Raw genomic sequence first — 22,645 nt, forward strand, 5'->3', positions numbered from 1 at the left:
CCATTCTTTTCTTGTGAAGGTGATCCTGAGGCCACCACAACAGCAAAAACAACTCTCTCGCATTCATACCTCACCATTCTTCCTACCATCAGATGATTTTATGCAACTTAAGGCAGACATCTAGCAGTGAAGGAGTTAATGAAGGTTGTAATTCTCCAGTCTGAAAAGTCTCTCCAATGCTGAAGATAAGTCTCTTAATATACTGGAATTAGGAAAGTACTGTACAGTATATCACTGAACTGAAGTGGTCAAGTCCCAGAGCATCCAATATGAATTCGTTCTCTCATATTATCTGGCATTCTCCTAACCCCTCTCATTTCAATACTGCAAACTGGCATGCATTATAATCCATGTAAATTAATAGTGTAGAGTGACCTGTGAGGTGAGGGTATTGCCGAAGTCGGTGTGGTCGAAGTCCCACTGTGTACACGACTCCACCCGATTCACACCATCCTGACTCAGTACCTCATACCTGCACTCATCTCTGCAAAACACAACAGAAGCAAAACTGACAATGGCAAGTAAAACTGGAAATATGCAGACATAGTCTGATGATGCCATCAGCTCCAAATATGAATAACTAACAATTCATCAATTCATGACAGAACTATGAAACAACTCCAGATTACATAAATATGGTACAGTACAGACTTCTAATCTCGAACATGCTCTCTTATGACAGTGATCATACATAATGTGCTAGGCATTTGGTTTGGTTCATAAAGTTACCATAATGCATTTATTTCTCAAACATGGCCAAATCTGGTATTATCTGCTTCTACAAAGATGTATCTGCCACAGCACTGAGGTTAACTTGTACAGTGAAGGTGTGGAGTGATGGTGTGGGTAATGATGTAGTGATGATGTGGGGTGAAGGTGTGGGTAATGGTGTGATTTGGGTAATGGTCTGAGGTGGTGTTCTGGGCAATGGGGTATGGCTAATTACAATACAGTGCTTTTTGCTGTGTTTGTCAGTGTCTGAGATGGTTAGGACAGGTTTGGGGATTATTAGGGGTGACTGATGAGGGGAACCATGAGCTACAGGCTCTGTATCTTCCATACAGCAAGTTTCCATAACACTATTCCTGATATCAACTAATTAGCTGCATTGTAGGCATGCTGACCATATACTGATGATGTAATCAGCTCCAAACTGCAAATGATTAATACCTCAAGACTCAATTACACAGTCATGCCATGCAACTACAGTACTTGATTTTAATAATCATAAATATTAAATGATCATTCTCAATGTTCCAACAGTGTACAGTTGTGGACTAAAATTCACCTATACCACTCCATCTACTGTACTTCATACTTGGCATGTATGTCACTTTCCTCCCTGACACAGCATACTACGGGGAATCATTTATGAGCACAGACATATCAAGGATAAAATTTTCATTTCAGTCCGTACTCAATCTGGTTATTTTTCAGGTACAGTATTCTTCTGTGAAGTTAACTCTCATCTGTACAAACACCTATTCTTCTGTGGCACTTGTGTTGGAAATCAGTGATCATGGAGTAACAGCACTTCACACACATGGTTCCTCCTGTGTACAGTAAAGTACAGTATTTGGTTTTGTTCTTGCCACAATGGATGTGCTTTCTAACCCAAATGGGGGGACAAAGCTATACAAACACCACTAGTCATTATAGTCCCATCACACCGTGGATACCAAAATAGAATTATAAAATATAAAAACATATATTGTATCTTTGTTTACAAACTGAATCTGCACATATGCAATGGCAAGGGCAGAATCAATAAAACGAGTAATCATGTGCTATTTGAGAGTGGTATATTTTTGTTATTACTGATTTCCAGCATACAGTAAGTGTCACAGAAGAGCAGCCGGTCGTACAGGTGAGACTTACCAATAAGACTTACCAATAAGATCAGCAGGTTTGCTAAAGACCTATACATAGATCCTACTGCCTGCCTCCATGTGCCTCTGTGCCATGTGCTTATCATATCTTTTCTTAAAAACTTTTACAGAAGCATTCACAACATTTTCTGGTAAACTTTTCCACTGATTTATCACTCTGTGTATGAATGTGTTTCCTGTTTGACTTTTCTTGAACTGCCTCTTGAACAGTTGTTTGGAGTGACCACCTAAGTTTGTCCTGGTCTCTTGGATTAAAATTCTCAAATCCAAGTGTAATACTGAAGACCCCTATCATATCTCCGCATTTCCATCGGTCCTCCAGTTTGAGTATATCCGGTCTTTGCAGGTGTTCCTCATAACTTAGGCTTTTATGGCTTGGAACTACTATATCTTAGTTGCTCTTCACTGCACCTTTTCAATCTTACTGATGTATTGCCGAAACTGGGAGAACAATATTTGCACGGCACACTCAACATGAGGGTGAACGCAAGTCCTGTAGATGGTCTCAAATCACTCTTCAGTCCAGTTCTTGAATGTTCTACAAATGAGATCCAGGATACGGTTTGCTTTGGAAAAAATGTTATCAATATGGCTGTTAAATTTCAAACTGTCACTGAACAGTACTCCTAGATCTTTTTCAGTATGGAATTCTCTTATGCTTCTTCCATCAGTTCTGTAGTTCTGCCATTGGTTGGCTATCCTCACATGCATGACTTTGCATTTAGCTGCATTAAAATGTAGAAGCCATGAATTGGACCATTCGGTCATGTTGTTTATGTCAGTTTGTATCGACTGCTTCTCTGTTAATGTTCTTACAGGATTATATGTTATTGTACCATATACAAAGATCTTGCAAGTGGAGTTTATGTTGTTGGGGAGGTCATTTATGTACATCCCCAAAAGAAATGGATGAAGTATGAGCTGAAATGCAAATAATATCACATCATGCTGCTCTTAGTTTGGGTACAGTATAATTGCCAGAAGGGGATATACAGAAGTTGAAGTGAAATATTAGCTTTTGTCCATGACTGAACATTAGTTCTTTGTTACAATTACATTACTGTGATGGTGGTGGTGATGTTGGTGGCTGTGGGGATGTAGGAGTAAGAGGAGGGGGGTGAGTCCTGTACCATGGAGGGCAAGCCATGAAAATCTGGAGGGATGCAGGTGTAGTTCATCAGGGGCATGATAAACCCACCACTCAGTGCCTGCATTGCACAGCATGCTGTGTCTGTGAGGGAAGACAGAAGTAGTAAGTTACACAAACAGCCTATCTGGTCACAACATAATATTTATTCTAACCTGACAAAACCCCCAACCCCTTCCAGTTCAGCTGATGACCAAGAATTGTCAGGCTGGATATATGGCCCTACCCTGCCAAAATATCTTGTAATGACAATCCCTCTCAGCAATCATTCTGGCTGATCCACCTCCGTATCCTAACCTCCTGCACACATCCAACTTCTACCACCTCCAACTCAACGCCTCAACCACTTCCCCCATTCTATCCTTCAAACCACCCACATTCCATAATACCACTCTGATCCCCGTGGGTGATTTACTTTCCTCACTCTTGCTTTGCTTTTATCCTTTTTCATCAGAATTGGTAAAAATAAAGGGGAGAGACATACCACAGGCCCCATCCACACAAGTCCAGGCATGGGACCTGGGACCCATAGCCCACCAGCTGTGACCAGTGGCTGTGGCAATGGCCTTGTGGCACCCAGCCAAGACAGCTGGTGGGACAACCTCCATGCACGCCTTGGCACTGTCACTGCCCCGCCATTATACACCCACTGATAGGGCAGCCTCCTGGGGAGCTACTCCCCGGTTCGGACCTTCTTCTATTGGATGGAAACGGCAGTCTGGGAACCGCAATGCCCTGTACCCTTTAGCACAAGTCCAAGCTCCATCCCATCCCGGCCTGCAAATCTATGGTGGTGGAGCCCTCATCACACCTTCCCACTAAGTCTGCCAATAGGTAGTGGGGGGACAAAGTTTTCTGACCACATGCCCTTGCTGGAGTCAACCCCTGTATGTAATGGGGTATGTTGTGTGATATGTATAGTGCATGTAGGGTAGTGCATGAGATAGTTGGAAGAAAGTGTTTCGGAGAGTATGCTGGCCTTCTCTCCATGTTTCCATGTTAGTGTCATGCTGAAAAGGTCAGTGAAAAGCCCAGGACGAGGCTACCTACTGCAGTCCCCTGCTCCAGGTACCTCCACAGAAAACCATCTCAGGGGTGGGAGGCAGCTTCGCTCAACCTCCCTGATAGCTACCATACATGCAACAGAGCAAGAAGAGCGTAGAGACCACGCACATGCTGCCACTGGGTGCCCCTCTCCCCGAGCCACCTGTCATCGCAGCCAGAGCCCCAAGTACTGTTAATGGCATGCGCTCGTCAGTTGAGTACTGGCTCGAGGCGGTACTCCAGGGAAGGGTCGATGTTTCTCTGACCAGATATTGGCATGACATGATGTCTCACCAGAACTGGTTCAACAAAGTTCTGCTCCTGAACGGCCATGACATCCTGAGCAGTCACCTATGTGATGTCCCTACTGAACTGGCTTGAAGCAGTTCAGCTCCAGAGCAGTCACGATGCCACTCCTTACTTACAGAACTGGCTTGACGCAGTTCAGCTACCGAGCAGCCACAATGTCCCTCCTCCACTAATGAACTGGCTCAATGCAGTGGAGAAGCCATGACATCTTCCTGACCAAGACCGACTGCTGCAAGATACCACGACCCCTGGAATGCCCCACCCTTTGTGTTCCCTCTTACACACCCCTCAGTCCCCTTCCCCCTACACCTGGAAAGAAGATCCCAGTGACAACAAAAGACCACCTTGCTGTCCCGATTTTCTTGGGTCCCTTCTAACCTCCCTGATAGCCCACTTTGGGAACAACACACACTAACGTCTATCCCCTTCAGGTCCTCAGGTAGAACTAGATATCTCGTTCCCCAACCTTTGGAACTTGAGTTCTAGTCTCTCCCTTTTGGCCTCTTGCCTTAAAATACACAGTGAACAACACCCGATCATACAGACATAAACTCACCTCCTGGGTCTGTCCCCTTATTCTGGTGTATTGGCTTGGCGACAATCCCTAGAGAGACACTTTCATGATGCAGAGGTCTTCTCAGGTCCTCCAGTAAGACACATATCCCAGACTGACCAGTTCATTTACATTGTCTGTATGTCTCTGTATGTCCCAGACCTTACTGTAATAAAATTGTATCCAAAGTGGAAGTCGTAATAAACCTGTAGTCCTGCCACTCGGAGTTTGTGTGTCCGCTTTGTACGGTACTATTAGAGTATATCATCAGTGTGTTTGTGTATTCCTGATTCCTTTCTGTTTAGAAAAACCCACACAAACCCAGTATGTACCAGTATAACAGTAAAAAAAAGGGGGATGGTCAGATATTCTGGTAGCTAATGAAACAGAAGCTCCTCCTCTCCCTAACACCAACACGTCCAGAAAAAAATGAAAATGTTCTATCAACTCAACCAACAACTGGCAGTGAGTGTGTACCGTGAACTGCATTAAATTTTTCGAACAAAACTGCAGACCCTGACAAACGTTTTAAATGACGCTACACATGCAACCAATGGAGGCGGGGGAGTCAGCAGACATTCCAATTTGGTACAAAGTAATGTCTTCTAACTCTAAGATCTGTGCACGCCAAGTACTGCTCGGCTAACAACGTCACGCACCTATCTTACTCTTGGATTAATGATGTCACACACCCATCCCACTCTGGTTAATGACGTCACGCACCCATCTCATTCTTGGACTAATGACATCCCCCCCCTCTTCAGCTAATGACACCACACACCCATCTCACTCTTGGACTGATGACAACACCCCCCCCCCTACACTTCGGCTAATGACATCACGCACTCGTTTCCTCTCTTTGGCAAATGATGGCACCCACCCACCTCACTCTTCGACTAATTATGTCACCCACACACCAAACTCTTCGGCTAATAACGTCACGTACATGTTTCTTTACCCTCTGGCTCGGGATCTTTCTACTGGTAATGGTGGTAGTTGTTGCTGGTGGTGGTGGTAATGGTGGTAGCTGGTAGTAGTAAAGGTCATAGTTGGTATTGGTGGTAATGATGGTAGTTCTTGGCGGTAATGGTGGTAGCTGGTAGTAGTAAAGGTCATAGTTGGTATTGGTGGTAATGATGGTAGTTCTTGGCGGTAATGGTGGTAGTTGGTGATAATAATGGTGGTAGGTGGTGTTCGTTTTATTAACGGTAGCATGTGGTAGTGATGGTAGCAGACCTAAATAGTGGCAGCTGATGGTGGTAACTGTGGTAGGTAACGGTTGTCATGGTGGAAGCTGGTGCTGGTAACTGTAGTAGTGTCAGTTCTAGTTGTGAGAGTAACAGCATTACATTGGCCTGTGTATGAGACTAGCAGGAATGGCGACGGTGGTTGTCAGTGAAGGTTACGAGGTCATGTGTTGATTGTGGCAGCAGTTCTGTAAGCTGAAGAAGACCCGCACTCAGCAAACTAACTGGGCACAATTATCTCTGAAACTGTAGGAAACAAGCAGGAAAAGTGTGTTCTGCCATTTTCCTTTGCGTCTAAAGTATGAACTGCGTCAGTGGGTGGGGCAGGGGAGTAAGACGGTCACTGCGCAGTAGGCTCCCATTTTCTCCATCCCGTGGGCAGATCTGTTAGAGGCCAGTAAACCCTTGTGTGTGTGTGTGTGTGTGTGTCAGGCCCGTAGCTAGGGAGGGGGGGGGGAGGGGCGGACAACCCCCCATCCTGCCAAAAGATTCACCTTCTCACGGTCTGCATTTTAGTACCAGTGCACTTCTCGATGTCGCTTATGCTTATGCCCAGACCCCCATAGTAAGCATGCAGCAGACCTTTGACCAGCCGGCTGCTATGCAAGTCCAGATTCAGCAGAAAAGATCCCCCCTCCCTCGAAAAGTCTGGCTATGGGTTTGTGTGTGTGTGTGTGTGTGTTCTTACCTAATTCTTATCTCATTGTATCTTTACAGGAATGAGTCACGCTTCTATTATCCCGTGTTTTGAACCATTTTTATCATAGATGTCTTTAAATTTATCAATAGTTTCGGCACACAGTATTTCATTTGGTAGTTCATTCCACTGATCAATTGCTCTACTTGGGAAACTGAATTTCCTTACGTCTTTATCACCTCTCTTTTTGTCCATTTTTTTTTTCTTTTTTTTTCAGTGTCCTCTAGATGTTGCTTTCCCATACGGTATATACCGGTGCTCGCTTACGTCAATTTTTTCCTGTGATGCATTTATGTAAAATAATCATGTCTCCTCTTTTCCTTCTCTCTTGTAATGTTGGTTGGTTTAATTTTTCAAGTCTTCCTTCACAGCTTAGATCCCTTCAGCTTGGTGCCCATCTTGTAGCGGTCCTTTGTACCTTTTCAATATTATCTACGTGTTTTTTGAGACGTGGATTCCAGACTACTGATGTATACTCCAGAGTTGGTCTAATGAATGATGTAACTATCTTTCTCAGCATGTCTTCACTTATACATGTGAATGCTACCCTCATATTAGCAAGCAGTGTGTACATTCTCCTTACTTTTTCATTTAAGTGATCAGCCGGTGATAGTCTGTTATTGATAATCACTCCTATATCCTTCTCCTTTTCTGATGTATGTAGGGGTGAACTTCCTGACATGTCATTTATATATACTAAAAACATAATTGGTGCCAGTACTGAGCCCTGTGGAACTCAACTTGTCACTTCTCTCCATGATGAGTAATTTCACCTTAACACTGTTCTCATTTCCTTTTTACTGAGAAAATCTTGCATCCAATCATACAGATTACCTTAGATTACTCTTTGATGGTACAGTTTCCACAAAAGTCTTTGGTGTGGTACTCTGTCAAATGCCTTCTTGAAATCCAAATATATGCTGTCTAACCGGCCATCTCTTTTTTGTAGTATTTCTGCAACTCCATCAAAGTAGCTTAATAGGTTAGCAACACATGATTTTCCATTTCTAAAACAAAATTGTCTTTCTGTTATCATATTGTGTTTATCCAGGTGATTTACCCAAATTCTTCATAACAGCTTTTTAAAAATCTTGCTTACGACGCTGGTCAGTAATACTGGTAGGTATTTAAGTGGATTTTGTCTATTTCCTTTCTTGAAAAGGGAAACAATGTTTGCTTTCTTCCAGGTATCAGGTAGTTTATCTTGTCTTAGGGATTCTCTGAATATCAAATGTAATGGTCTGCTTAGCTCTTTTGCACATTCCTGTAATACCCAACACGAAAGCTCGTCAGGACTATTAGCTTCTCCTTTGTCAAATTTACTCATCTCTTCCTGAACCTCTTGTTTCGATATATGTATACCGGTATTTGTTAATATGTGTGGGCATGCTTGTTTATTTCTCACTCTCTTAAATCTACTTTCTTTCGTAAAAACTGATTGGAAATTTTTGTTTTGCACTTCACAAATATCTTCTTCACTGATAAAGATTTTTCCCTCATCCATGATGGACTATTTTATCTTTGACTTTTTTTTTTGCTTCATATGTAGCTGTAAAACAGCTTCGGTTGATCACTACTTTTATTTAAAACGTCATCCTTAAACTGCCTGTGAGCTTCTCTCCTTATCCTTGTATTATCATTTCATGCTTGTTTGTAGTTGTTATATGCTCTCTCACTATTTTCCACTAATATGTCGTCTGTATCTGATCCACAGGAAATCTCTTTTCTCCTTTTTCTCTTTTGCATTTTAACAATCAGTATTAAACCAATTCTCTATCTTTATTTCTGTTCCTTTGTTCTGTGGGACATAGTTCTGGACTCCTGTTTCGTAAAATTCACAGAATTTTTTTTACATACAGTATAACATTTATATCTTGTCCTCTTAGCTCCTAGTCCCTATCTATATCCTTAAAGTACTTCTTTTAGGTCATGATAGTTGCCTTTTTTGTAGTTTTGCTTTTTTTTTTTGTAATTTTCATAATCTCTAACTATATCATACGCTAGCCTGAAACTGTAATCTAATACTGTAAGATCGCTTTTGCCAAATGGGCGGGGGGAGGGGGGGGTGATAGATTATAGTCAATTTCATTTTCTTGCCTAGTGATTATGAGATCTAAATAATGAGGGGTCTTCTGGTCCTCTTTTTCCGGTGTACTCCTTTACAAGTTGTGGTAGGAAAAACTCCTGTGTAAGATCCCAGGACCTTTTGATCCCACAACTTTCATAGTTTCTTACATCTAGAGTATTCCAATTTATATTTGTTTTGAAATTTCCTGTTAGTATAATTCTTTCAGATTTTTCTTCCATTCTGTATAGTAGGGTTCTTTAACTACGAATTGTCCTTCCTGCCAGGTCTTCATATTCACCTCTACATGTGTTTGTCTTGGGTGGCAGTTATAAATCTGTCACAATGATTTTCCCTTCAGATGTACTAATCTCTACTGAAATCAATTCTACTAAAGAGGGTATGTCTAGTTCTATATCTTTGACCTGGAGTCTTTTCTCTGTTAATATCAAAACTCCTCCTTTTTTCAAATTTCTCTTTGCCAAATGTTGTATTCATCAAAATTTAAGTTGTTGGATATCCTTGGGGTTAATTTTGTTTCTGTTGGACAAATCATATGAGGCTCATTTTCTATGATCTAGTCTTTTCATCCATCCATCCATCATCCAAGCCTCTATCACCCCATGAGGAGTGTAGGAACCCGGGGCTAGGCAAGTTGGTCCTGACATTTAAGATGAGTGACCAGCCTCAATCATCCCTGAGTGGCATTACGTGAGTAATAAACCCCAAACCACCCCTTGGATAAAACCTACACAGGCTCAATCGGACTGGAGCACCTTAATTACCCACTAAACCACCAGGCACCATAATTTGGTTATGTGGTTACCACCCAGCGTGGTAAAAATGGTTTCCTGGCATACAGGAAACCATTTGGATTGTCACTCAGTGTAGAGTTACGCATGGGCAGAAGGAAGGGGAAAGAATGAAGCAGAGAAAGACAGAAGAGGGAGTGTAAAGTCACCCGTAGGCAGAAGAAAGAGGAAAGAGTAAAGGAAAGAAAGACACAAGAGGAAGGATGGAAGAAAGGAAAGGGCAGACACCCAAAGCAGCACTACACCGAGTGAGTGGATGATGAGTGCCCTCACCTACCACTGTTTCTCTGATAATTTGGATATCATTCCATCCACATATGAGAACATCAACTTAACCATATTGTTCACATATTTGACACTGGTTGAGTCTACTATAATTTTATTTAGTCCCTGCTGTTTATGTGCCATTTTCTTACTTGTAATCCTACTACTTTGTAAACAGCAGTGTGTGTGTGTGTGTGTGTGTGTGCAATTCACCGGGTCGGTCAGGATCACTTGATGGTCGTGATCGTCAGCTTTTACCCTCCCGGAAGGGAGCTGAGAGCTCATATAGTCCGATCTAAGGGCAAGGCTGTGACCTTCACACACGCACACACCCGTCCCCTTGCTCAAGGGGGACAGTAACCACCCACTTCGTCAGTGAAACTTTTCGCAACCTGAGCGAGGCGCGAACTCCCGCCCACCAGTTGGCAAGCGAGAACGTTACCACTGCACCAGCGAGCGGTGTGTGTGTGTGTGTGTGTGTGTGTGTATTCCTGAGAAGTGTCACGTTTTAGGCTGGCCTTGAAAGAAATATCGTGGAGGTATGGCGTCATGTTTAGGTACTTTAGCCAACAAGCGTTTGAGAGGGAGCGTAATTATTGTTAAACGTATACAGAAAGACTAGAAACGATTATTCCAGCAGTCATACAGCAGGAATAATAAAAACACAATACACTGTATAATTACTTGGGTAAAACTTGATTACATATCTGAACACTTGATGATCATTGTTGTTGTAATTGAGAGAACACATGTGTAAAGGGTAATACACACACACACACACACACACACACACACACACACACACACACACACACACACACACACACACACACACACACACACACACACACACACACACACACACACACACACAGGTTAAGGGGAAAATAGCAGTCTACATGATGTAAAAATGCTTGCTTTCTCAAAATGAAGCACAGAGAATTGGAACAGGAAGGACGGTGATAACAAGAAAAGAGTTCCCTTTGTTCAAAAACAGACTGAATATAAATGGGGCCCAGCCAAAAGCCCCCACGGACAAAACCCATGTTAGGTTAGGAGAGGAAAGGAGAGGAGAGGTTAGGTAAGACAAAGCTTATCTTAGGATAGGAATGGAATGGAGAGGCTATGGTAGGTAGGCTGAGCTAAGTTAGGTTGTTAGGTCACGTTAGGTTAGGTTTGGTTAGGCTAGGTTAGTGACGTAGGACAGTGTGGTTTGGGAGGTAAGACAGTGTGGCATGAAAGGTAGGACAGTGTGGTATGAGAGGTAGGATAGTGTGGTCTGGGAAGCAAGGTCCGGGAGGAGGTGGAGGAGAGGAATGTTAATGGTACCAAAACACCTTAACTAAGTAAGAATGAGTCTCCCTGGTCACTAGTCAAATTTATCCTCTAGCCATACTACACTTGGCCATCTACTGAGCTGAAAGGATTACGGATCTTTGTCAATGATAAAAAAAACAACTAAGGTCATGTTACGAAATTGATATACTATAATCATCGAATCATGTGTAGCCTAACAGACTGGCTTGTACCTTTCCTCAGAGGCTATGTGAACTACTTGATATTTAAGTCTCATAACTAATCTTGTTATTTATGAGGCTCTAAGAAGTGAGTAAATTCAGTAGGCAACAAGGTACCCCTGGTCCATATCCAGGAAGAGTTCAGAGTGTTGTCCATATCAAAAGTCCACTGTAATAGGGGTTTGGCATCCCCTTTCAGTCGACAGCCATCTAAGTAACGTGTGTATATGTACAGTATAATGTATGGAAGAAATAAACAAGAAAAACAGTGAGAAATGGTTTGGTATTCTCGGAGGTTGCTCCCTAACACCTCTTCCTTACCGGATTACATTTGGATATGGCTGGCTAATATCGTTGTTTACGTTATTTATGATGAGTATGGTGACATTAGATTGATCTATGTAACAGAAAAAGAGGATGGCAAAGTGTACTAAGCTAAAGAAATCGCTTAGGAACAGAGAACTAGGCAGCACCCCTGGATCCGTTTATGTATTCTAGATTATTCACAAGAACAATTTAAAAACACATTAATCAGACTGGGAAAATTACATGTTAACCTTGATTAATATGCACGGTATATAATATGATGTGGCACACCTTGAGGAAAAACACAAGAAACAGTAAGCATATTTAAAAATATATTTACCCAAACTTGGTAAAGAAAAATATCATAACAGACTGTGTTTTGTTAAATTTAATAGAGAGAGAGAGAGAGAGAGAGAGAGAGAGAGAGAGAGAGAGAGAGAGAGAGAGAGAGAGAGAGAGAGAGAGAGACCTACTTTGTCTGTGTGGGTATGATAAAAGCAGATGCGGTACGTGTCTGTGTATTATAAAACACAGAAATACGTGTGTGTGTGTGTGTGTGTGTGTGTGTGTGTGTTAAACCATAAACGTCTGTATGTAAGATCAAACACACACCGGTACATTCGCCAGTACGTATGCTAAAAATAAAACACGACTGGCAGACTACAGTACGGTACTCACACAAGGAAGCAGTCAAGAAGTAGAGTACCGACCACCGCCCCACGCCAAGGTGTTCAATTAGGTCGTCAAAGGTGTGCATGCTATTATCCTCATTCTCCGTCTCTGAAACACAAAGTGGATTTATTGACAGCTCACCCACTTTCTTGTGAGGGCGGGTTTTATACTTATTTTTGCTATATTGTTACTACTACTACTACTACCGGTACTACTATTACTACCACTACTGTTATTTACGCAGCCTGTATTCTTGCATGTTATTTATGCAATGTATATCTGCATGAAAGAAATACACACAACACCCAAGGGAAAAACAAAAGCGTTTCAGTCTTTGATTCTTTCTTCTCTGCATAAAAAAATAATAAATCAAGGAAAATGTGTTGTAAATCCCAATAAGCCAGCGAAAATACGACTCTTTAACTCCCACGAAAATACGACCTCTAAACTGGCACGAAAATACGACCCTTAAACTCTCAAGAAAATACGACCCTTATACTCCCACGAAAATACGACCTCTAAACTCCTGCAAAAATACGACCCCTAAACTCCTGCAAAAATACGACCAATAAACTCCTCCAAAAATACGACCAATAAACTACTTCAAAAATACGACCCCTAAACTACTAAAAAAATACGACCCCTAAACTCATAAAAAAAATACGACCCCTAAACTCCTTCAAAAATACGACCCCTAAACTCCCCCGAAAATACGACCCCAAAACTCCTCCAAAAATTAGACCACTAAACTACGAAAATACGACCCCTAAATTCTCCATAACCCCCGAACCCCCACACTCCCGTAAATTCCCTGCCTAAACTCCACTATAACTCCATCCACATCCCTTACCCCATAACTTATTATTCTCCTCGCCTCCTCACCCAACCCCTCATTTTCATCCTTTCTTTTTCGTTAATAACATTACATATTAGGAAGAGAAGAGGTGTGGTCGGGAAGATTCAGCAGGTGAAACAGAAAACAGCGCTGGAGGACAGGTATAAGGTGTAGGCCACATTTTTACCCCAGCCAACGAAGTTGGAGGGAGGTGATGTATTCATCCATGCCTATCTGTCTGTGCTTGTACATGAGAAATCTCAAAATGTTGTTATCAGATTTCAGTGAAATCTGGTGGACATGTAGGCAGCTGTTCAAGTAAGAGGTGGATCCGGAATCGGATTCAGAAATAAATCATCAATTTTACTGGTGTCCGCGGAGGTATGAGATTTGTAACAGGGCAGACTAAGACCTCTGAATGAACTGACTGATTAATGTGAGACCGTCTAGTAAGAAAGAGGAACTGTAGCAGTAAATCTCAAATATTATTGGCGTTGGCAGAGATATGTGCTCTGAGTGCTTTTTTTTTTTTTTTTTTTTTTTTTTTTTATAGTCAAGAGAGGTACAATAAGTGGAAGAGAAAACAGTGTTAGAGTAAGCTGTATGGTGTAGGTTAGATGTTGTTGTTAGTAATGGGGCTGAGTGTTATTTGTTGTCTTATTTCTATAGCCCTGGTATACTACAGGTGTGTGTGTGTGTGTGTGTGTGTGTGACTATGCATACCAATAACAGACCTAGCAATCCTCTTAAGTACCACACATACCTTCACGTTATGTGTGTGTGTGTGTGTGTGTGTGTGTGTGTGTGTGTGTGTGTGTGTGTGTGTGTGTGTGTGTTATTTTGCGTGTGCTTACGAAAAAAAAAATTTAAACTAAGCTAAAGACGTCTACCCATATAATTCAAGTTGTGTTTACCATAATTTAACCTCCCCTCTTCCCCTTCCCCTTCCAGTTTTGGGTACCATCTCATCCCCTTTCGTTTTCACCCAAAATTTTCCCTCATCCCTCCACAACCCCCTTTTCCATCCAGGTAAAGGCTGTGTGTGTGTGTGTGTGTGTGTGTGTGTGTGTGTGTGTGTGTGTGTGTGTGTGTGTGTGTGTGTGTGTGTGTGTGTGTGTTCTTACCTAATTCTTACCTAACTGTATCTTTACAGGAATGAGTCAAGCTCGTACTGTCCCGTGTCTTAAACCATATTTATCGTACTTATCCTTAAATTTGTGAATTGTTTTGGCACACACTATTTCATTCGGTAGTGCATTCCATTGATCAATTGCTCTGTTTGGGAAAGTGAATTTCCTTACGTCTTTATCACCTCTCTTCTTATGCAGTTTTTTGCAGTGTCCTCTTGCTGATGCTTCCCCATATGTTAAGTAATCATTTTATGTCTATTTTCTCCTTCCCTGATATGCATTTATATAGCATTATCATGTCACCTCTTTTCCTTCTCTCCTGTAGTGTTGGTAGATTCAGTTTATTTAGTCTTTCTTCGTAGCTTAGATCCCTTAAGCTTGGTATCCATCTTGTAGCGGCCCTTTGAACTTTTTCAATCTTGTCTATGTGTTTTTTTGAGATGAGGACTCCAGACTACTGATGCATACTCCAGGGTTGGTCTGATGAATGATGTTATTATCCTTCTTAGCATGTCTTCATTTATGTATGTGAATGCTATTCTCATATTTGCAAGCAGTGTATACATGTTCCGTACCTTCTCACTGATGTGGTCAGCCGGAGATAGTCTGCTATTGATAATCACACCTAGGTCCTTCTCTCTTTCTGATATGTGTAGGGTTTTATTTCCTAACGTATAATCCCAATAAGGTCTTTTTCCACTTTTACCAAACTTGATAACATGACACTTGTCCACACTGAAATCCATTTGCCATGTATTACTCCATTCATGAAGTTTATTTAATTCTTCTTGTAGCTCTTTACAAGAGTCTGTGTCAGTAATTCTCCTTTGTATTTTTGCATCATCTGCAAACATATTTAGATAGCTTTCATTTCCAGTGCTACTGTTTATCATTTATATACACTAAAAACATGATTGGTGTCAGCATTGAACCCTGTGGTACTCCACTAGTCATTTCTTTCCATGATGAGTAGTTTCCCCTTAGTACTGTTCTCATTTCTCTTTTTATGAAAAAATCTTGCATCCAACAAAACAGTTTGCCTCGAATTCCTCCTTGATGGTACAGTTTCCATAAAAGTCTTTGGTGTGGTGCTGTGTCAAATGCTTTCTTGATATCTAAATAGATACTGTCCACCCATCCTACTCTTTCCTGTATTGTGTCTGTTACTCTGTCATAGTAGCTCAACAGATTAGTAACACATGATTTTCCTTTTCTGAAACCAAACTGTCTTTCTGTTATCATACTGTGTTCTTCTAGATGATTTACCCAAGCTTTTCTTATAAGCTTTTCTAATACCTTGCTTACGACACTGGTCAGTGATACTGGTCGGTAGTTGAGTGGATTTTGTCTTTTCCCTTTCTTGAATAAGGGGACAATATTTGCTTTCTTCCAAATATCAGGTAGTTTATCTTGACTCAAGGATTTCTTGAAAATCAATAATAATGGTTTACTTAACTCCTTTGCACATTCTCGTAGCACCCAACATGAAATTTCATCAGGACCATTTGCTTTTCCTCTGTCTCATTTACTTAACTCCTCCTGTATTACTTTTTCTGATATTTGTATATCAGGTAGTATGTGTGGACATGCACGTTCCACATAGTCCCCCTCAAAATATTTTTCTTCTGTAAAAACTGATTGGAAATTCTTATTTAGTGCTTCACAGATATCTTTCTCTTTGTGTGTGTGTGTGTGTGTGTGTGTGTGTGTGTGTGTGTGTGTGTGTGTGTGTGTGTGTGTGTGTGTGTGTCAGACTAAGTATAACCATACACTCCCAGCAATCCTCTTAACAACCACACATACCTTCACGTCGTGTGTGAGTGTGTGCATGTGTATGTGTGTGTGTGTGTGTGTGTGTGTGTGTGTGTGTGTGTGTGTGTGTGTGTGTGTGTGTGTGTGTGTGTGCGCGCGTGCGTGCATGCGTGCGTGCGTGCGTGTGTGTGTGTGTGTGTGTGTGTGTGTGTGTGTGTGTGTGTGTGTGTGTGTGTGTGTGTGTGTGTGTGTGTTAGAATTCTGGCACCAAATGGAGGTATATATATATAGCGGGTATATATATACGCTGTGCTCAGTTTCATAATCTAGATCAGTGATTCTCAAACTATGGGTCGCGACTCAAGGGTGGGTCGCGAGAGGAATTTTGATGGGTCGCAGGGATATAGAATAGGCCTAATGCTTTCAGTGTATTTTATTTAGTTTACTGAAATTGTAATTATCCTTATTACACTATTAGCATATTCATAATAACTACGATAGGCTATATTCCGATCCTTCTCTCTCTCTCTCTCTCTCTCTCTCTCTCTCTCTCTCTCTCTCTCTCTCTCTCTCTCTCTCTCTCTCTCTCTCTCTGCACGATATGAGATGCAGCCTAACCACACTTATCTCACGATTTGACAAGTTGATGAATGAGAAGCAGCACCATGGATCTCATTAATTTTGTTTAGATAAGATAAATGGAGAAGATGTTTAATTTGCTTTGAAAATAAAGTTTATATTCCACTGTGTATGTTTCTTTTTTTTTTTTTTGTTTACCCTGTGAGTTGCGAAGTCTTCAAATATTCCAAATAGGGTCACACACTAAAAAGATTGAGAACCGTTGATCTAGATACTCAGAAACATATAGCTAATGCAAGCACGCACGCACGCGCGCGAGCACACACACACACACACACACACACACACACACACACACACACACACACACACACACACACACACACACACACACACACACACACACACACACACACACACACACACACACACACACACACACACACACACACACACGACTTGTACATACTCAAGCATTACACACACACACACACACACACACACACACACACACACACACACACACACATTTGCACCAAAGTAAAGAAGATGCACATGCACTAAATTAAGCACACGGCAATTTTGACATGTTCAGCTGCTAGAAATCTGATACAATTAAATACTTACCCGCAAAGTCCCGGTCATTATAGTCTACTTAGAGTTTTTATAGAACATGACTCTCCTCATTTTAAATATACTCCCTTCACCATAAATTGGTCTAGATTTTCGTCATTCTCCAGCTTATTTCCCGTAGCTCAGAGGCAGAAAAAGACAATGCTGCGACTCTACATCCTTTCCATAACACATCTTCGTGACTAGTATCATTTTCATGTTACTCTCATTACAAATCAGAATTCAAGATGGAGAGATGGCAATTTTAGGTCAAGTTAAGGTAAAAAGGGTATATGTGTAAAATTACAATCTGTACCGGGTAAATCTTGAGCTCTGGGCTGTAATACGAGATAACACTATACCCTTTATACCCTAACTTGGCCTAAAACTGTCACATCTCCGCCTTGAACACTGAATTTTAACGAAAGAGAAACACCAGAATACGGTGTCAGTCACGAAGAAGTGCTATGGAATGGATGTAGCACAGTAGAATTGTCTTTTTCTACCAATAAACCGAGTGAAATATGCTGCAAAGGGACAAACATCTGGGCCAAGTTAGTGTAAAAACAGTATAGAATCTGCTGATCAAGAATAAGTGCCATAAAATGAAAGCTGTCACAGTATTGTCCGTCTCTATCAATGAACTACGTGAAATAAGCTACAAAAGGACAAAAACCTTGCTGCCTGGTTATACAGACGTCTCTCAACTCCCTATCCCCTAAAAGAATGATGGTGGACTGCAGAAAAGGAGAGGTGCAACTTCGGTCTGCAACTTTATATGAACCTAGGTCTGCAATTACTTTTACCAGTACTGTAACACTTTCACTCTAACCTGGCCGAAAGCTGCCATCTCTCCATCCTGAATGCTGAGATGTAACGGCAGATTAACACTAGTATATGATGCTAGTCACAAAGAAGTGCTAGGAAAAAGGATGTAGAGCTGTAGCATTATAGTTTTCTGACACTGAGCTACGCGACAGTAAGTTGCAAAAGGACGAAAATCTGAGACACGTTAATATGAAAACAGTATTGTACGAATTGACTTTCCTAAGCTGGATGAAAATCGTCTGAAGGCAGCAAAAACTTAATCATAAAAGAAATCATCATAATACAGGTGTTAAGGAGAAATAAGCGCTCTTCGTGGTGCAATTATCACGCGATCATTTTCGACGTTTTCCTCGGCGATATATGTTGCTCATTACACCTTAATTTCCTACTGTGTGCTAGTAATGCACACTCTCCCGGTATGCAATAGGAGGGAATGAGATAGCCTACAAATGCATAATATGGGGTAATACACAAAATAATTCGCAAAGGAAGAAGTGCTACGATATTTCATGCAAACGACCCAATACCCACCTCTTCACCAATTTCACTGAAATTCGATAACAACCTTCTGATATAATCTACTACACGAACAGAGACGAGTGAGTACATAACCCCCTCCGACTTTGTTGTCTAGGTACCGGTAACAAACACAAACAGCCAAGAAGGGACGTAGAGGTCGCTAACCTCCCCTCCTCAAATCTGAAGCCCTTTGTAATGACTTACTGTGTAGTCACTATGCATTAACCTATTCTAACACACCAGCATGTAATAACAACATGTACAGAAAAACTGCGGATGTCCACTGCACAGAGACTCAGATCTAAGCTAAAAATAATATTTGGCCTTGACATTCTGCAACGCTCCCGGCTGCTGTGTCAACGCTTTCTCTGAGAATCCCATGGAGAAATTCAGCGTCCGCGAGCTGCTGAAAGGGGAAAAACACCGGACCATGAGAGAGCCATGGCGTGAATCACAATGGGTCACTCTAGGTGACTTGGGAGGCTTTTACCTCTTCTGAAGGGATTTATTTTGCACAATACGTTACTAAGTTACGTTCTTGGGGTAACAATTTCGTAACTAGTCTATAACACATAGAAGAAGTGTAATTAATACATCGCTATGAAGAAGGTGCTACAACACATGAGAATGTAAAGGTGTAATATCTAAGGATAAATCGCTAAAAAAAAAAAAAAAAAAAGGTTTGTAATCCCGTAGGTTAAGATGGTTCCTATGACTTCCTCGCAAACGATTTATGCTACACAGTACACGTCAGTATTCATTTATATGCTTTTTGTTTCCATCCTATATACAAACATCTTACCAAAAAACAAAATATTAACTTACTAATTAAGGAAAAAATGTGCAAAAAATGTGCTAGCCTCCAAACCGAACGAGAATCAATCAATCTATAACCAGATGCATAAATCCTTAAAGGTGAGGTCACAAATAAATCGCCACCATGTCCCCCTGTCCCCCGCCATCAAGTTCCCTTTTCATCAACTCACACTCTTTCCCCTTTCTCATATACCACATCCCTCGGACCATAAACTAAAGGTGAAGATTTATGACACGGGGAGGGGAGAAGGATCGTGTGAGGGGTCAGTGGCGACTGTGGCGGTACGGGGGCCTGTGAGCGAGGGAAGACCGTGAGTGAAAAAATCATTACTTTCGTTTATCTTTCTCTGTCTACATTCCTCGGGGTTGATTTTTGCGTTAAATTTTTCTCTGATGGTTAATTTTACGTTGTCCATGACTCAAGCTAAGGGGCAATAATGTGTGGAAAGACTTAAAATGACTTACCTCCCATGATGCTGGTGGACCTGACTGTTTCCTGCTGCGGTATAGGAAGGCGCTGGGAGTGAAATCGCTGCTTCCCTGTCGTTTCGTCTTCTTCAGCTTTTCCCTTACTCTGATTTTTCCTCCACTGCCACACCTCCCTGTCGATCCTTCACGAACGCCCTCTTACGTCCGAGCATCAGACCAGCACGCAGCCACTTCACTCGGCGTCTCGCACAGCACTGACTCGAGGGTGGGGGCAAGGTAGGTGGGGGACGAGGAAATGAAAAGGGAATCCACCGGCCGAGTTTTCCTGCACATGCTCTTTAAAAACTTCCCTATCTGCTGCTATTATTCCATAAATTTCTTTTTCTTTCGTTCATTTCTTTTATCCCTGGCTATATTGTGTCCGTGAGGTGAAAAAAACGATTTACCACCCATGTGGAGGTCATATTATTTTCCACATGAGTAGTTATGTAAAAGGTGCCGGGAGGGGATTTCGCTGCTTCCAAATCGTGTTTTCCTTCCTCAGCGTTTTTTCTACACTGTTACCACTTTACTGCTGTACCCATTTAAGGCACCTCCCACTCCGCCCTTCTCCAACTCTGGTTCACGGCTGAGCACCAAACCGACTTAACAATACAACCTCTTAATTTCTGCCTCTTGCAAACGTTGACAATAATGGTAAACACAACTTGCACCGTTGCCACATCTATCAGCAGGGATTTTCGCAAATGCTTTCCTCAAATTTTCTCCTATCTCTCGCGATCTTACCTTATGCCTCTGTGTATGCGCTGCGCTAGTGCATTGTCGTTGATAATAGGTGATAAAAGTGAGTGCATGTATTATAGTGGTATAAGTCTGCTGAGTGTTCTAAGAATGGCGGATCTTGTTTTTTTTTTTCTTCTTTTCGAGGGGAAGAACACCAAGCTGAGGATATCCGATTTCATTACATTATACATCATGTTTTGGTCCATGGAAGGTAGAGAAACTACTACTACTAGGATAAGTAGTAGTAATAGTAGTACCAGCAGCAGTCATAATTATGTATGATGATGATGGTGATGATGATGATGATGATGCTTATTATTGTTATTATTACCTTATCATCACCATCATCATGAACTTATGGAGTGGCACGCGCCCAGGTACAGTCGTGGTCATCAATAATCGGCTATCCTCCGGTACCCCGTGGCTCAGGTTGGCTCTTTTATGCGTGACAAGTCACAATAGAGTAATAGGGGCTCAGAGGGAGGGGCCAGCGAGGGAAGGGAAGGTGCGTGGAGGGACGAGTGATGTTCCTAGGGTGGAGTGAGGAGGGGGGAGAGGGAAGGTAAGTAGAGGAGGGAGAATGAAATGCGAAGTGGTGGTCACATGATTGGCCTATTTTCTTTCATTCAGGGCATGATATAAAGGGGGTAATGATTGTTACATAATGCTGCATTACACCTTCTATAGTGGCTTCAGATAACAAGCTCTAGATAGGTGGTGGTATCAAGGGCTGGCTCGTGAGAGAAATATACTGACGTGACAGATCAAACATTAGTGTAGAGCCATCGGGACTGTGTGGGCCCAGATTGTCAACGCATGGGAGCCTGAGAACAAGAGGACACGGGCCCTCCTCCTCCAGCACACCGAGGACGAGTGGGAGCTGTTCAGACGAAACCAGCAACCTATCAACAACATCGATTCCTCGGTGCCGCGAAGACTGCAAGAGGTTATTGAGGCAGGAGGCCACTGGACTGCTTGCTGAGGTTTTCCGGGTTGCTTTGGCTTGCCCATTGTCGGTAACACTGACACAGATATATTTTGCGATTTTGGGTAGGATTTTGTTTCATTTTCCATTTACAGATTATGAGAGATATCGTTATTCTATCCACCCATGTGCACAGACATCAAGTTTATTTACCTTTATGCACAATTATTTTAAATAGCCTTTTCATATACTAGAGATGCCATAAAACAGTTGACATGATGGTGACTGTACAGAGGGAGTGTACACCGAGAGGATGACCATATTTACTATGATCACAGCCATGTCAAAGGTTGCATATGATATTTAGTTCCAAAAATTAATTAAATGTAAGGGCAGAGGACGTTTCTTACACGAACATTACGGAAGTCAAAGTCATCCAGATTCCATTCTGCGTCCTGTATCAAAATATACGGATAAACACAAATATGGCCTGCAGTCCTAACGGACCAGGTTCGAATCCCGGCTGGGGCAGGGAACAGTTTAAGGATTTGAATTTCATTAAATCAGGCTTTACTGATCTACCAGAAGACCCGCCGACATGTAAAAGTACCCCCGCTAATACCAATACACCAGTCCTGTATGAGAGCCCTAGCATGTATTCAATATGGACGGTGGGTGTTAGCGCCGAAGTGGTGACATGTAGAGGTGTATGGTATGTAGGAGGACTGCTGGGCCTTGATAGCAGGCTGTGAAGCCTATGCCCAGAGTTAGACACATTAAAAAAAAAAAAAAATCTGGCTCCGCACTTCTGTTTGATCTGTCGCGTCTGTACATTTCTCTCATGAGCCAGCCCTTGATATCACCACTCGAATGCTTGTTATCTGACGCTGCTGTACAAGGTGTAATGCAGCATAG

The 22,645-nt window shown here is 41.9% G+C and overlaps 1 protein-coding gene across 1 annotated transcript in view; it reads right to left on the bottom strand.

The window, feature by feature from the left end:
* The window catches only part of LOC145416497 (organic cation transporter protein-like), a 76,479-nt gene that overhangs the window by 46,515 nt on the left and 7,319 nt on the right, over positions 1-22,645 (bottom strand). Inside the window, exons 2-4 of the mRNA XM_080285454.1 lie at positions 12,529-12,630; positions 2,946-3,120; positions 376-484 (exon numbers count right to left, since the gene is read on the bottom strand). Of these exons, the coding sequence (XP_080141580.1) occupies positions 376-484; positions 2,946-3,120; positions 12,529-12,630 (386 nt within the window). The remainder of the gene's footprint in view (positions 1-375; positions 485-2,945; positions 3,121-12,528; positions 12,631-22,645) is intronic.

Source organism: Coenobita brevimanus, chromosome 106 (genome assembly GCF_032717465.1).
Source record: "Coenobita brevimanus isolate Jiangsu-jjx chromosome 106, ASM3271746v2, whole genome shotgun sequence".
In the NCBI taxonomy this organism is placed as follows: Eukaryota; Metazoa; Arthropoda; class Malacostraca; order Decapoda; family Coenobitidae; genus Coenobita; species Coenobita brevimanus.